Source organism: Pteronotus mesoamericanus, unplaced genomic scaffold (genome assembly GCF_021234165.1).
Source record: "Pteronotus mesoamericanus isolate MK-2021 breed Mesoamerican mustached bat unplaced genomic scaffold, CSHL_Meso_final contig_657, whole genome shotgun sequence".
In the NCBI taxonomy this organism is placed as follows: domain Eukaryota; kingdom Metazoa; phylum Chordata; class Mammalia; order Chiroptera; family Mormoopidae; genus Pteronotus; species Pteronotus mesoamericanus.
In genome coordinates, this window is record NW_026555229.1 from 13,066,071 (window position 1) to 13,080,659 (window position 14,589).

General features: G+C 42.9%; 1 protein-coding gene across 1 annotated transcript in view; it reads right to left on the reverse strand.

Moving 5' to 3' along the window:
* Positions 1–10,779, reverse strand: part of LOC129077043 (guanylate cyclase 2G-like) — a 41,650-nt gene extending 30,871 nt beyond the window's left edge. Inside the window, exons 1-5 of the mRNA XM_054581223.1 lie at positions 10,486–10,779; positions 8,705–9,053; positions 7,279–7,388; positions 2,856–3,041; positions 1,353–1,497 (exon numbers count right to left, since the gene is read on the reverse strand). Of these exons, the coding sequence (XP_054437198.1) occupies positions 1,353–1,497; positions 2,856–3,041; positions 7,279–7,388; positions 8,705–9,053; positions 10,486–10,779 (1,084 nt within the window). The remainder of the gene's footprint in view (positions 1–1,352; positions 1,498–2,855; positions 3,042–7,278; positions 7,389–8,704; positions 9,054–10,485) is intronic.
* Positions 10,780–14,589: the final 3,810 nt, after the last annotated feature.

A 14,589-nucleotide genomic window follows, 5' to 3' on the forward strand; every position in this document is an offset into this window, starting at 1 on the left:
ACTGCCCTCACTTCCCTTATTTTATTTTATTTTTTTAAGCAAATGCTTCAGGGTCCAGAAGAAAAGGGAGGGAAGCAGGTTAAAATTTCCACTTGGAAAAGGTGTTGACAGAGTAAAGGTGAACTGAATCTATGAAAACCCCAAATAGCAGGCCTTGATTGTCTTCTTTAAATCTTATGACAAAGTTTAGGTAGTAATTTATTAAGTGACTAGTAAGCCAAAGATAAGTAGCCGCCATTTAATGAGCACATACTATGTGCTAAGCCTTTCATACATTTTAATTACTCCTCAGTGTTACACAAGAGTGAAGAAAATGAGCCCTGGAGAAAGCAGGCCTTATTCTGAATTCTGGCTCCACCATGTAGTAAACTGGTGACCTTGGACAAGTACATAAACTTTCTACCTTGGGTTTACTCACCTGTGTACTATAGGAAGACAGTGGTCGTACTACCACCTCATTAGACGTGTAGGGATTTAGTGGGGTGGCATGCAGGAGCTCTTGGCACCCAGCTGGCTATAAGGTAAACCCTCAGTAAATGCCGGCTGTTATTGTTACACGTGGCAGGAGGTATTATCTCTGTCTTACACATGAGAAAACTGGAGCACAGAAAGATGACAGCAGCTGGTCAGCTCCCAGGGTAATTTCAGAACAGTTCATGGCCACACCTGTCCTCAGCCTGGCAAGGAAAGCCAAACGTGATCAGCCCCATCTGTAGATACTGAGAGTCACGGATGAGGCCCAGGGCCCCATCAGTGAGGGGAGGATCATGGAAGTGACCCTAGGAAGTAGGTCCCACCCTCTTGAGCTAGGATTTTTTATTTTCTAAGATTTTATTGATTTATTTTTAGAGAGAAGAGAAGGGAGGGAGAAAGGAAGATGAGAAACATCAACGTGTGGTTGCCTCTCGGGCGCCTCCCACTGGGGACCAGGCCTGCAACACAGGCATGTGCCCTGAATGGGAGATCAGACTGGCGACTCTTTGATTCTTAGGCCAGCGCTCAATCCACTGAGCCACACCAGCCAGGGCCTTGAGCTGTATTTTTGATGGACTGGTTTGAAAGGAGCTGTGGGAAAAGGCCCTGCGGGGAGTGGGATAAGATGCCCCAGAGGCCCCCTCACCTGGTCCAGGCAGCCTTTTGGACAGAGCTGGAAGAGTGGACTGTGGCAGCTGGAAGGGTTATCATCACCCCTTCCAGAAGACCAGAATCCCCACGAGAAAGAGGGCTTTCAAAACTCGGGGTGGGGCAGGCCCTGAGAGAGGCCTTAAGTCACAGGCTCTGCGTCTCAGAGCCCCACTGACTGCAGTGGCAGGCCTGAGTTCCGAAAGCCCAGCAGCCATCGGGCCACTCACCCTGCAACACGGGCCCGTTAAACCCTTTCAGAGTGCTGACCAGCTGCCGCCCGTCCCGGAAGTCTCTTCCAGCCTTCATCATGAACTTCACCGTCTGAGCGTAGAGCAGGACCGAGTCGTGAAGGTAGGCAGAGTAAGGGCTCACCTTCAAGGAGGCAAGCAAATGCAGGGTTTGAAAAGGCCTGCGGCCTCCTGAGTCACTGCCGCGGCAGCTCGGTGAGGAGGAATTTCTCGCCATGCTCTCAACGCTGTCACCCATCTTCTCCATCCCTCCCCCAGCAAGGGAGGGCCCTCCACGTGCCCTGACCTGGGCTGTTAGACCTGGGTATCGCCATCTTCACTTTTCTTCCTTAGGCCTGTGTTCCCAATTAGATCACGTGATCCTTCAGGTTAGAAATAGCTCTCTAGGACATAGGTGGGCAGGAGTGTGGTTTAATTGAAAGTGAGTAGATGCTGGACGCAGGCTGGCCTTTCTACCTACTAACTCTGAGGTTCGGGGGAACTTCCATAGCCTGTCTGTATCTCGGCTCCCTTATTTATAAAATGGGGATAAAGCCACTGTCCTGGTGAATATAAGGACAGTTAAATGAGGCAGGATAGGAATGCTACGTATTGTGCTACCTGGCGCACAGTAGGTCTTCAATACATGTTCTTGTCTGTTCATTTAGCTATCAAACATACAAGTGTCCACTGAGTGCTAAGCACTGTTCTCCTCATAGGACCTGGTACAAGCACTTAGTAGGTGACTCCCCACAAGTTCATTGGCTGATCATCTTGCCTTGTGTGTTGGGATCCGCATTTGGCTGCCTTGTTCCTAATGGAACCCCTTTCATCAATGGCCTGTCACCGGAAATAGCTTCCGCTCTGGCCCACAGTCTCTGTATAAGAAATTTCTCTGTGGGTGTCAGACACTTGCCCCACCATCCCCCACACACTGTGACTACCAGTGGCTGAGCTTTTCTCTCCTGTCTTCTCCCTGTTCCAGACCATCTGCTTGCCTTGGCCTGTTCTAGCTCCGTATTTCTGACTGCTCCATTCTGGTTCTCAGTCCTGGCATCCTCCTGGGAAAGGGTGGTCTGAGTGCCCCTGGTGTCTGTTCTACTACTTCCATGTGCTATGTTCCTAGATACTGGAAACCTCAGGCTGGAGGCAGATGTCATTATCAGAGGTTATTTTTCAGGTGAAGAAACTGAGGTGTGGGGAGGTCAAGCAATTCCCTAGAGATCCCACAGGTAGTAAGCAGCAGGACTAGGATGAGAGCCACATATCTGACTCCAAAAGCCACCTGGCCTCTCCCTAGTAACCTCTGTCCTCCTCTGTAGTAGTCCTGGGGTGCTGACTTCACAAGAGAGCGTCAGACCACTGTTTATTCTCAGCAGTGTGTGTTTGTTTTAGGGGGGTGGACAAAGGCGGGGGGGATAAGAAGGAGAATAGAAAAGCCGAACACAAACATCCTCAAATAAGGGTAGGCAGGGACCTGGGTGGTAGGACCCTGTCTCAGACCTGCTCCTCTGCAGACAGAGAGCTGTGGAAGGGTGGCCCCCTCAGCCGTTGGCGGACTTCTTGTTGGAAGCCTTCATCTCCAGGACCTTCTGCGTAGGAGCTGAGGGCAATGAGAAGCACAGACTCATAGATGGTGGGGAAGTGCGTCCCCTTCTGATTTGTTAGCACTTCCTTCCAGAAACTGTCCTGAAATAGAATGAAATCAATGTGACCATTCTGTAGGAAATACCCTGAGCAACAGGAGTGCATCTAGCCAAAGTCGAATTTGAATCTCTGCATTCTAATCCTCGAAAACACAATGACTCTGGAAGGCCTGCCTTGCAAGGTACACATTTCCGAGCTGGCATAGAAGCAGTGGGAAGGAAGCCAATAAATACATAAATAAATATGTAAATAAATACATAAATCAATAAATAAAGTTGATGGCAAGCAGCTAAGATATAGAAAGCTTACTTTTTAACAAGGGTAATAAAAACTTTAAAAACTTGGGACTGTTGGTTCTAGACTTTTTGCTTGTGGCTTAATTCATTTGTTATTTTCATTATTACCTATATTATTACTATAATGGAAGCAATACCCACTCATTGTGTGTGTGTGTGTGTGTGTGTGTGTATGAAAGATAGTAGGATCTTCCCTGAATTTCCTATTGCTCCCTCCTGTCTTCTTGGAGAGGTATCTATCCATTCTAAGCATGTACAGAGCTGCGTGTACGTGTTTGCATTTTACATAAATAGTATCATGCTATATACTGTTCTGTGGCTTAATGTTTTTTCCACTTAAATCTATATTGGGGACACTTACAGAATGGATTTATGCTCTTCTTTTCAAAAGCAGCATGAATTCAATTTCATGTTTTTTTGAAAAGATAAAACAAGATAAATAAACCTTAAACCAGACCTATTAAGAAAAAATGAGACCCAAATAAATAAAATCAGTAATGAAAAAGAAGTGACAACTGACACCACAGAAACACAAAGGATTTTAAGAGAACAATATGAAAATTATATGCCAACAAATTGAACAGTCTGGAAGAAATGGATAAATTCCTAGAAATATGCAATCTTCCAACACTGGATCAGAAAGAATCAGAAAATCTGAACAGGTCCATTACAGCCAATGAAATTGAAGCAGTAATCAAAAAGCTCACAACAAAGAAAAGTGCTGGACCAGATAACTTCACAGGTGAATTTCACCAAACATTTAAAGTAGAATTAAAACCTATCCTTCTTAAACTATTCCAGAAAATTTGATAGGAGGAAAGGCTGCCAAGCTTACTTTATGAGGTCACTATTATCCCAATTCAAAAACCAGACAAAAGACATTGCCAAAAAAAGATTATAGACGGATAACTTGGATAAACAGAGATGCAAAAATCCTCAACAAAATATTAGCAAACCAAATTTGGAAATACATGAAAAAGATCATACACCATGTTCAAGTGGGATTTATTCCTGAGATGCAAAGTTAGTTCAGTATTTACAAATAAATTAATGTGATACAGCACATGAAAAAAAGCATTAGACAAAATTTATCACTGATTTATGATAAAAACTCTCAGCAAAGTGGAAATAGAGGGAACATACCTCAACGTAATAAAGGCCATATATGGCAAACCCACTGCCAGCATCATACTCAATGGGCAAAAACTATAAGCATCTCTTAAGAGCAGGGATAAGACAGGGATGTCCACTTTCACCACTCTTATTTAACATACTCCTGGAAGTCCTACCCACAGCTATCAGACAGGAAAAAGTAAAAAAACACTTAAATTGGAAAGGAAAAAAATAAAACTGCCATTATTTGTAGATTACATGGTACTATATAGAGAGGACACTAAAGATTCCACATACACACACACACACACACAAATACTAGAACTGATCATATAATTTAGTAAATTATCAGGATACAAGATAAATATTCAGAAGTAGGTTGCACTTTTATATACAATAATGAACTGTTAGGAAGAGAAAATAAGAAACCACTCCCATATAAAATTGCATCCAAAAAATACACAGAAAATTCTAACACATTGAAGAAAGAAATTGAAGAAGATACAAATAAATGGAAGCATATATCATGCTCATGGATAGAAAGAATTAACATTGTTAAAATGTCCATACTACCCAAAGGAATCATAGATTCATGGCAATTCCTATCAAAATACCAATGGCATTTTTCACAGAACAAATAATCCTAAAATTTATATGGAACCACAAAAGACCTCAAATAACCATAGCAATCTTGAGAAAGAACAACAAAGTTGGAGGTACTATGCTACCCGATATCAAACTATACTAAGGCCATAGTAATCAAAACAGCATGGTACTAGCATAAAAACAGACACACAGACCAACGGAACAGAATAGAAAGCCCAGAAATAAACCAACACCTACATGGTCAATTAATATTTGACAAAAAAAGGCAAGAACATGTAATGGGGTAAAGAAAGTTTATTTAATGGTGTTGGGAAAATTGGACAGATACATGCAAAAATAAAAAAAAAGAGAAAGAAACTAGTCCACACATTCTTATACCATATACAAGAATTAAACTCAAAATGGATTAAAGACTTAAATGTGAGACTTGAAATCATAAAACTCCTTGAAGAAAAACATAGGCAGTAAACTCTCTGACATTTCTGTTAGTAATATTTTTTCTGATACATCTTCTTGAGCAAAGAAAAGAAAAGAAAAAATAAACACATGTGACTAAAAGTTTTTAGCATAGCAAAGGAAACCAACAACAAAATGAAAAGTCAGCCTACTGAACGGGAGAAGATATTTACCACTGATGCATCCAATAAGGGGTTTATATCCAAAATTTATAAAGAACACATACAACTCAACACCAAAAAAATAGACAATCCAATTAAAAATTGGACAAAGGGCCTAAACAGACACTTCTCCAAAGAGGAGATACAGATGGCCAATAGACATATGAAAAGATGTTCAACATCACTAATCATCAGAGAAATGCAAGTTACAACCACAATGAGATACCACCTGACACATGTCAGAGTGGCTACCACCAATAAATGTACAAATGACAAGTGCTGACCAGGATATGGAGACAAGGAACCGTCGTGCACTGTTGGTGGGAATGCAGATTCGTGCAACCACTGTGGAAAACGTTACGGAGGTTTCTCAAAAAATTAAAATAGAACTACCTTAGGACCCAGCAATTGCACTTCTGGGTATACATCTGAAGAAATCCAAAACACTAATTTGAAAAGATACATGCACTCCTATGTTCATTGCAGCATTATTTACAATAGCCAAGATATGAAAGCAGCCCAAGTGCCCATCAATAGACAATGGATAAAAAAAGCTATGGTACACGTAGACAATAGACTATTACTCAGTCATAAAAAAGAATGAAATCTTACCCTATTTGACAACATGGATGGACCTAGAGGGCATTAGGCTAAGTGAAATAAGTCAGACAGAGATAGAAAAATACCATACGATTTCACTTCCATGTGGAATCTACAGAACAAAATAAACAAACAAAACAGACTCATAGATACAGAGAACAGACTGCTGGTTATCAGACGGGATGGGAGCTGGAGGACTGGGTGAGAAAAGTGAAGGGATTAAGTACAAATTCGTAGTTACAAAATAGTCATAGAGACATAAAGTACAGCATAGGGAATGTAGTCAATAATATTGCAGTAACTCTGCATGGTGCCGGGGGAGTGCAGGGTGGTGTGAGCTGACATACGTCTTGGTGTATCAAGTGCTCACAGTGGGGTCTGGCATCCAGTAACTACTCTATAAGTCAGAGCCAGAGTTGGGGCAAAGGGCTCTGTCCCAGAGTCCAAAAGGCCTAGTTTGGAAGGCCAGCTATGCCCTCAGGAGCCCTGGGATCTTGGAGAAGTTACCTTACATATCTAAGCCTCAGTTTTCTATCTGTAAGTGGGAATGCTGATGGGATCGACCTCACAAGGATCTTGGGAATATTAAGCACAGCAATGCAGGTAAGACATGTAACTCATTCCTCACAGTAGGCACATGGTACATTTGACCATTCCGATCATGACCAAAAGAACCCATTCACCCAAGAAGAGCCTCATCGGACCAGTATGTTGGTCTCTCCAGGCCTTTGCTAGGACTCCAACAGGGACACAGGGAGGATGTGCCACTTGAGCTACATGATAAGAGTGACAGTTTCTCAGCCAGTGTTTGCTGACAGACTACCAAGAGTCAGCACCAGGTTCGAGGCCTGGCTCACTCACTGGGCAAAAGAACACTGCGTAAGTTCTCCCAGCTCAGCCCCGGTCTCCCAGCCTTAAGATGAAGACACAAGAGTGCCTGCCTCTTAGGGCTAAGTCTCCAGTGAGCCACTGCACCTGGCACTTAGCAACTGCTCCACACTCCCTAGCTCCTACTGCAGGAGCCATATGGGGGTCATCGACACCCACCTGCCACTGCTGCAAAACAATGAAAACAAATCCTCCTGTGGGGAGTCCCAGGTTCTCCGCAGCCAGCAGAATAATGTTTGCATCCTCTGAGCTGCAGATTAGGATGATAACTATAAGATTAAAAAAAAAAAAAGAGTCAGGCAAGCACACGTGATCATGTGCACACATGCATGCGCTTTTTAAAGTCTAGCCTGACACTGCCCCAAATGAGGCATGAACTCTCTCTTTCCCTGAGCATGCTGTAGGAAAGCGGAATCCCGAAACTATTCCCAGAGAGCCCCACCAGCAGTGTGCGCACTGGCAGTTTTGCCCTACAGATCTCAAGTCCACACAGCAGCTCTCTCCCCAGATCCAAGTCAGAAAAGGCTAAGGCCATCTGTGTGCTCTGGTCTCTCTGTTTCATTGGCTCAGAACAAGAGATCTGGTTTGCTAATCCTCAGCCACACTGTTAGGAGGAGTGAAAGGAGGACCTAGAGTCAGGAGCATTCAGATGTTTGAGTTGGGATGGGAGGAGGGGAAGATGTGGGCCATGGTAATTTTCTTCCATTCAAACTCCTCAGCATGCGTTTTGAGAACACACGAACGAAACAGTGGCGTTCTTTCAATGAGGTAAATTAATAATCTATTAATCTGAGCTCCATCTATGTGCCAAGCCTTGTGTGACTGAGCACAGGATGCAGCCATGAGCAAGACAGAGGGCCCGTGCCCTTACGGAACTAAGTCAGACAGGCACTATTTCAGTGAATTGTGACACGCCATGGCGTTACAGGTCGCACCCCAGGTCAAGGGTCAGCAAGTCTCAAAGTGCCAGAACCAGAAAGCCTTAGTTTGTTGAAGAACAGAAATAAGTCAGTTACTAATTCAGGCTAGAAAACGGAGCCTTATAAGTACCACAACAAAACTAACTGCTATCATATGCTGACCAATTACTATGTCCAGATATAGTACTAAAAACTTTAAAGGCATGACCTTATGCAGTCCTCATGTTTCTGTGAGGTAGGACGATGACTACCTTCACTTTCCAGATAAGGCATGTGAGGTACAGAGAGGTCAAGGTATTTGCCCAGGGATACACAGCTAACAAGTATTAGAGGCTGGTTTGGCACCCAGCCTATCTGTGTCCAGGGCCCATGTAATGACAGCCCAAGCCCAGGCCCCAGTCCACATGGAAGATGCTATCAGAATGTAGTCAATGAATCACAACACTGTAGCATATAGGATTTCACTTTAGATTAAAAAATATTTGTTGTCAATGGTGGCGGTGTCAATCAAAAAGAAAAATTGTTTTTATATATCATTAATTTTTGCATCCTCTGAGCTGCAGAGTTCCATCTGCTTTTTACACCCATAGCAGAATGAAGAGTTCCTGTATGCTTTTCCTATTTGTCTCTCCAGACGTAAGCAATAGGAGACCTCTTCTACTTACCCCTGGCAGTTGTTGACATGGTCCTAAGATTCTCTTGCAGGAGGGCTGGATCAGTGTCGGTGTATCTGACCCGGGCAGTGATGGTGAAATGGGATTTGAGTTCATTCTCTACAACCCTCCACAACTCATCCATTCTAGCCCAGGAAGAAGTGCCAGAGTGACCCCCAAACATCCCGATGTGTTTCCAGCCCAGGTATTGGAGACTTTTCTGGAGCACATCACCAATTTCACGCATGGGTGGCACAATTGTCACATAGGTGTCATACAAGAAGTCTTTCTCCAGTTTTGCTGTTTGTCCAACAAAGTCAAACATGGGGATATTCCACTCAGAGGCCAGCAAACCAATAACCTTGAAAGAAACCAAGAAGATGGCTTTTCATAATTGAGTTTATGCTGCACTCAAACTACATTGTAAGGTATCTGCATGAATTTTGAATTCAGTGACTCAGCGGGTCCTGCTGGAGCCTATCTTTTGGAATATTGATGATAATATCTTGTATCCAACATGAAGATGCAAGGCCTCAGGACAAGAATAACAATAGTGATCATTCATTGAGAGCTTACTGTGTGCCAAGCACTTTGCTAAGAGCTTACATATATCATCTCAATTTTTAAAATGTTTCTATGGGGTAGGCATTATCATTGCCCCACATTATAGATGAAAACATGGGGGCACAGGGTGTAAGTTACAAAGCTAGCAAATAGTGGAGAAGGATTGAAATACAGGCAAAATGAATTCAGACCTCACACTCAGAGCTACTATTCACTCTCCTGGTGTTTCTTTCTCAATTTGTTCTTTATTAATTTCTCATTCATTTTTTACTATGAGCCTACTATTTATAAGAAACTTTGCAGACCCTGCTCTTAAAGGATTTATTGTAGGAACTAAGACATATGAAAATAGCTATAGAGTTAAATAACCTTTCCTTATTTATAGACAATAGATTTATAGGAATTTATAAAGGTAAGAAATTACTTCTGATTTGAGAATTAGGGACATAGAGGTAAGGATGGAGGGGGGAAGAAAGGCTCTATGGCATTTGAGCTTGACTTTGAAGAATGGGTGGGCTGTGGACAGCGAGAAATGTGTCAAATGAGGAATTCCAGGAGAGAGCAAGATTCAGATTCAAACGTGAACTTAATTCTACAACCCCCATAATGGTAGTTGCACAGTGAGTGAGAACTGTGGTGTTCCTTTCTGTTTAGGCTTTGCATCAAGACCTAACGAAGCACAAGATACCCGAGGACTTCTACAAGGCTAATCCCATTAACTAAACAGATACAAGTCATTGGCTTCTCTCATTTTCTTGCCCTAGTTTATTACAATCTGTCCTGCTTCCTTCTTTCCCACTTACTTTTACCATCAATGAATCATTTATTATACACCTAAGAGGAACCTACACAAATGATATTTTTCTATTTAAAACCAAACATTAATTTTCTTCTCAATTTTCCTGATCCATGTAGCTGACAACATTAGAATAAATAATGAGTTTATCTGCAATAACACTAAGTTCAAACGATCAACAAGTTTGTTAATACACATCAACAGGTTAATGAATGAACTTACAATTATGGATTTGAAAGTGTTTCTTTAAAGACAGCATTAACTGTTCTAATTACATGGTCTAACCACATCTCAAAGCGATGGTACCCAAGACCCACACAATGATTATTTTAATAATGCCACCCTTGTCAAGGGATAATTCAAATCTATGTCATCATCTTTAAGACCATCCCTTCCAATGGAAACTCAGCCAGAGTTTTAGAAGGTTGTATACCTCTGCTGCTTCTGGGCATGCTGGTCCAAACAGGGCAGAAATCTCTTCTCTCTGGACCTGGTTGGTGAAAATAGCAAGAGACTCCTTGGTGCTGCAGGTTGAGTTGGTGTAAGTGAACCCCCAGCTGAAGTTCCTGAGGTCCACGGACTCTGAGTTGATCTTGTCCATAGCAATCTGGAGGCCCGCACCCAGCCTTTGTGCACTGAATGGAAGGGAGATGTCCCAGGGAGCCTGGAAGCCCACTGTGAGTTTAGCGGCCTCAAGCCCAGTCACCAGCACACTGGCAAAGAGCATTAGAGCTAGTATTGGGTGCGCACCATGGCATTCAACCCCCAAACAGAGCCTAGATCGAAGTGTGGCCTCAGCACCTGTGCCAGGAGCCATGGAGAGTGTCTAACACCTGGCGTACTGCAGGACTCGGAGAGGCTCAGCCTCCTGACCACTCATGTCAGGAGCTTAAATGGTAGTGCTGCGCTCCCTGAGGACTGCAGCTTGGTTTCTATTCAGTGCCATTAATTAGCCAGAATGTTTTCTTTTCAGAATCTGTCCTAACACATCTAGAAGCAGCAGTCTTGCAGAAAAAGGTTAGGGCAGGGCGTCTGCAAGTCCCTGGTAACTGATCCAGGGACACCACCGACAAACTTTATGGTCCTGGGCAAAGTGCATAACCCCAGTGGCTCCCAGCCCTGGGATCCCTCTCTGCTAGCTAAATAAGAAACATGGAACCACTCCATTGTAGGCAGATCACCTAGGCTGAAATTCTGACTTCACCAGATATTAGTTGTGTGACCTAGGTCATGTTACTTCCTCTCCCTATGCCTTCATCTTCTCACGGATAAAATGGGGGATTAAAAATGTAACGGGAGCTTCCTCTAAATAATATTGTAAGGATTAAACAAGGTGATACAAGTCCAGCACTCAGAACAATGCCTGCGCAAGAAGAGTCACTTCTCCAAGCTAGGTAATGGTGATGATGACAATGATTGATGATGTTGATTTCACAGTGATAGTGATCACCTGTTGCATTAATCTTATAATTCTTCTAGAATAAGTGAGTTAATGGCTGTGCAAGCGTTTACTCACACCTAGCATAGCCTATGCCCCTCACACTGGCCAAGGACATCAGGGAGAGTCTTCTAATGAATGAACACTAACTCTCAAAGCTTGATCTCAGGATTACCTACATCAGTCTATCCTGGGTAAAAGTACAGATTCCAGGCCCCCACTCCAGACCCGCTGAAGCAGTCTTCAGTTTACTGCAATTAACAGACTCTCATGCATCTTGAAGGACACTAATGTTTGAGAAGCTCTGAGACATTCTGAAGTGCGAAGAGGAAAAGAAGAGCTGATAACTACTCTCTACTTATCCTCCTTCAGCGGCAAGCCTCCAGACCGGGATAACTGAGCCTTCGCTCTGGTCCACCTATTGGAGGAGTATCTTTTCTCCAAACCAAATTCACCATAGCTTCTTCAATGAGCTTCAGATTCTCTCTCTCTTCTACTAGGACAGCTTGGCATCAGTTTGCAAAGTTGACTGAGTCTAAAGATATCCTCAATCTAATCATAGACAGAAGTCCATGGATTTTTGTTGTTGTTCAGATGCTTGCCTGATATATGGGACATTGGGCAAGTCAGTTCAAACCTGTGCCTTGGTTTATTAACTTCAGAATTAGTTTAACAATGTTCTTTTCCAACAGTGGTTATAAAGAAATTGTGAAATTATATATTTACCTGGCACAATGCCTCACATTTAGAAAGAATTCAATAAGGGAGCGCTCCCTAAAATGAGTGTGTCGCCACCTAAGTCATGATTGCAAAACCGGGATTCGGGGAACAATACTTTATTATACATTCTGTGTGCCTTCTCCCTACCCCATATATAACCATCTTAAAATTTGTACTCCCACTCTGGATAATTTTAGGTTCTTTGTGTTTACAGATTTCCTTTCTCTGAGAAATCTTTGAGGTCAGGTGATTACGTATGCCCCTCTTTGGATCCTCAGATCGGAGCCTTTATATATGCAAATTAATATTAATCATGATAAGCATAAGTAATTTTTTTTGTATTCCTAAGTGCTGACATGTGAGCATGATCAAAACCATGAGAAAATACTGACAAAGGTCCGCTTCGGTGGGAATTTAAGAAGCAGACATACCCTGCTGGTAGGTGTTGATAGCCATTTTTTCAATGTGAATTCAGAAGCTGTAAGAATATATGGATCTTTGATTCAGGAATTCCAACTTTGGAGACTAATTCTAAAGAAATAAGATCGTATGATAAGATTTTACTACACCGTTTTTTTTTTTTAAGAGTCAAAAATCAGACACAAATCTTATGTCTAACAGCAGGGGCCTGGATAAATGACATATAGTTAATCTACATGACTGAGGAGCAGGCAGTCATTAAAAATGAGTGCCTTTCTATACGTAGCAGAATAGTTACAATGTATTAACTGAGGAAGCACACTACAAAACAACATGTACAGTATTCTCTTTTTATTGTTTTTTCAAAGTACACAGTTTGCATAGCAAAGATTACACATACCTAACCTCTAAAAGTGGTACTCTCTGGATGGTGGAAAGTATGAGTACTTTTATTCTCTTTGCTTATCTTGATTTTCATATTTTTTGTCTTAACATCTGCAATAAGAAAGAAAAGTAAAAGTTTTCATTACAAATAAACCTGCATTTGTGGAGTGAGGGCATAGGTGTTGAACTCACACTGTCTGAATTCCCAGGTGGGGAGCATTTGTCTCACACTGGCCTGCACCCTCGCACTTCAAGGCACTGGATTTTCCTCTGGGGGATCTAGCTATTCTCTGTGGAGTTCAGCCCCCTTCATTTTACCATCCGCCTCGGAGAAGGAGAGAGAGATGCTGTCGTCCCAATGATGAGGATCACCTGGAACCCATTGCCATAGAAACAGGCCTGCCCACTTATAATTATAAGTTCAGTGGAACTTAAAGGGACTGTGGCTGCTAGAGAGAGCATGATGTTCTCCACATTTTTTTCCAGTCCTTTCTCCTTCTGAGAGATTCTTATGCCTGCAAGCTTCCAGTCGCATGGTGATTGCAGGGAGAGGCAATGTTGTTTCACCCAACAATGCCATCGAACAAGAGTATGTCCAGCAGAGGTGCAGAAGTTGGTTCCCTATATGAGTGGGGGTGGTGCTTTCATTCTTAGCTGCTTTGTCCTATCTCCACTTCCTGAAGAGACAATCACAGAGGGAGGGTTCTTTCTGCCTGATTTACGGTTTCCTCGATGCTGACCAGCCTGGCCATAAATCAGATATGGGGCCAGCTGTTTAGCATCCAAGGTCTGGCTGTACCCAGAGTGCTGGGGTCTTCATAAAACTCTAGCACTTTTCTAGCTGCCTGTCTTTCCCTCCTGCTTTCCCCTTGCACCGCTTCAATCTGTAAATCAGGGGTCTGACCATATTTAAAGAAAAAGTGAAGGTTTAGAATGTGTGGGTTCAAACTCATCCAGAAGGCAAGAGGCAGGAAAAGCAATGTGGCCATCTTGGAAGAGTGAGCTGAGCCTCTAATGTCCTAGGGAAAGACAAAGAAGAGGCAGCTCTCACTCCTGCCCTTACACATGCATCTCTCGGTGTCTTCTTTAAAAAAGCATCAGCCTCAGGCTTCCCCAAGTGAATGAGACTGTAACTGAGCCTTCATGGCCTTTCCTGTGAAATGGGGAAACAGCAGGGGGCAGAGGCCCCTGACCTTACCAGCTTCTTGCCCTAAAATCCTAGCACTCTGGTGGCTTCATCACTAATCAAGTACCCCACACTCAGTGGTGACAGCAAGTTTCTTTCCAGATCTTGCTTATGGGTTCCTAAAGGGAGCCATTCCTGAAGATCTAGCATGCCTTGCACAGACCCTCCCAGAAATAGGAGCGAGTAAAAGGGTGGCTATTTCCGGTCAGGGCATAAATATCAAACTTCCCTGTTGTGTTCTCCTCTTTTGTAAATAGCTGAGATAACTTCGCTGACTGTGAAGCTCCTAGTGAGTAAATGTTTGAGAAGCCATAGGAAAGTGGAGCGAAGGCTGAACTTGTAGGATGCAGAAGATCATATTTCTCAGGCCTGTAATGAAGCAACTTCCT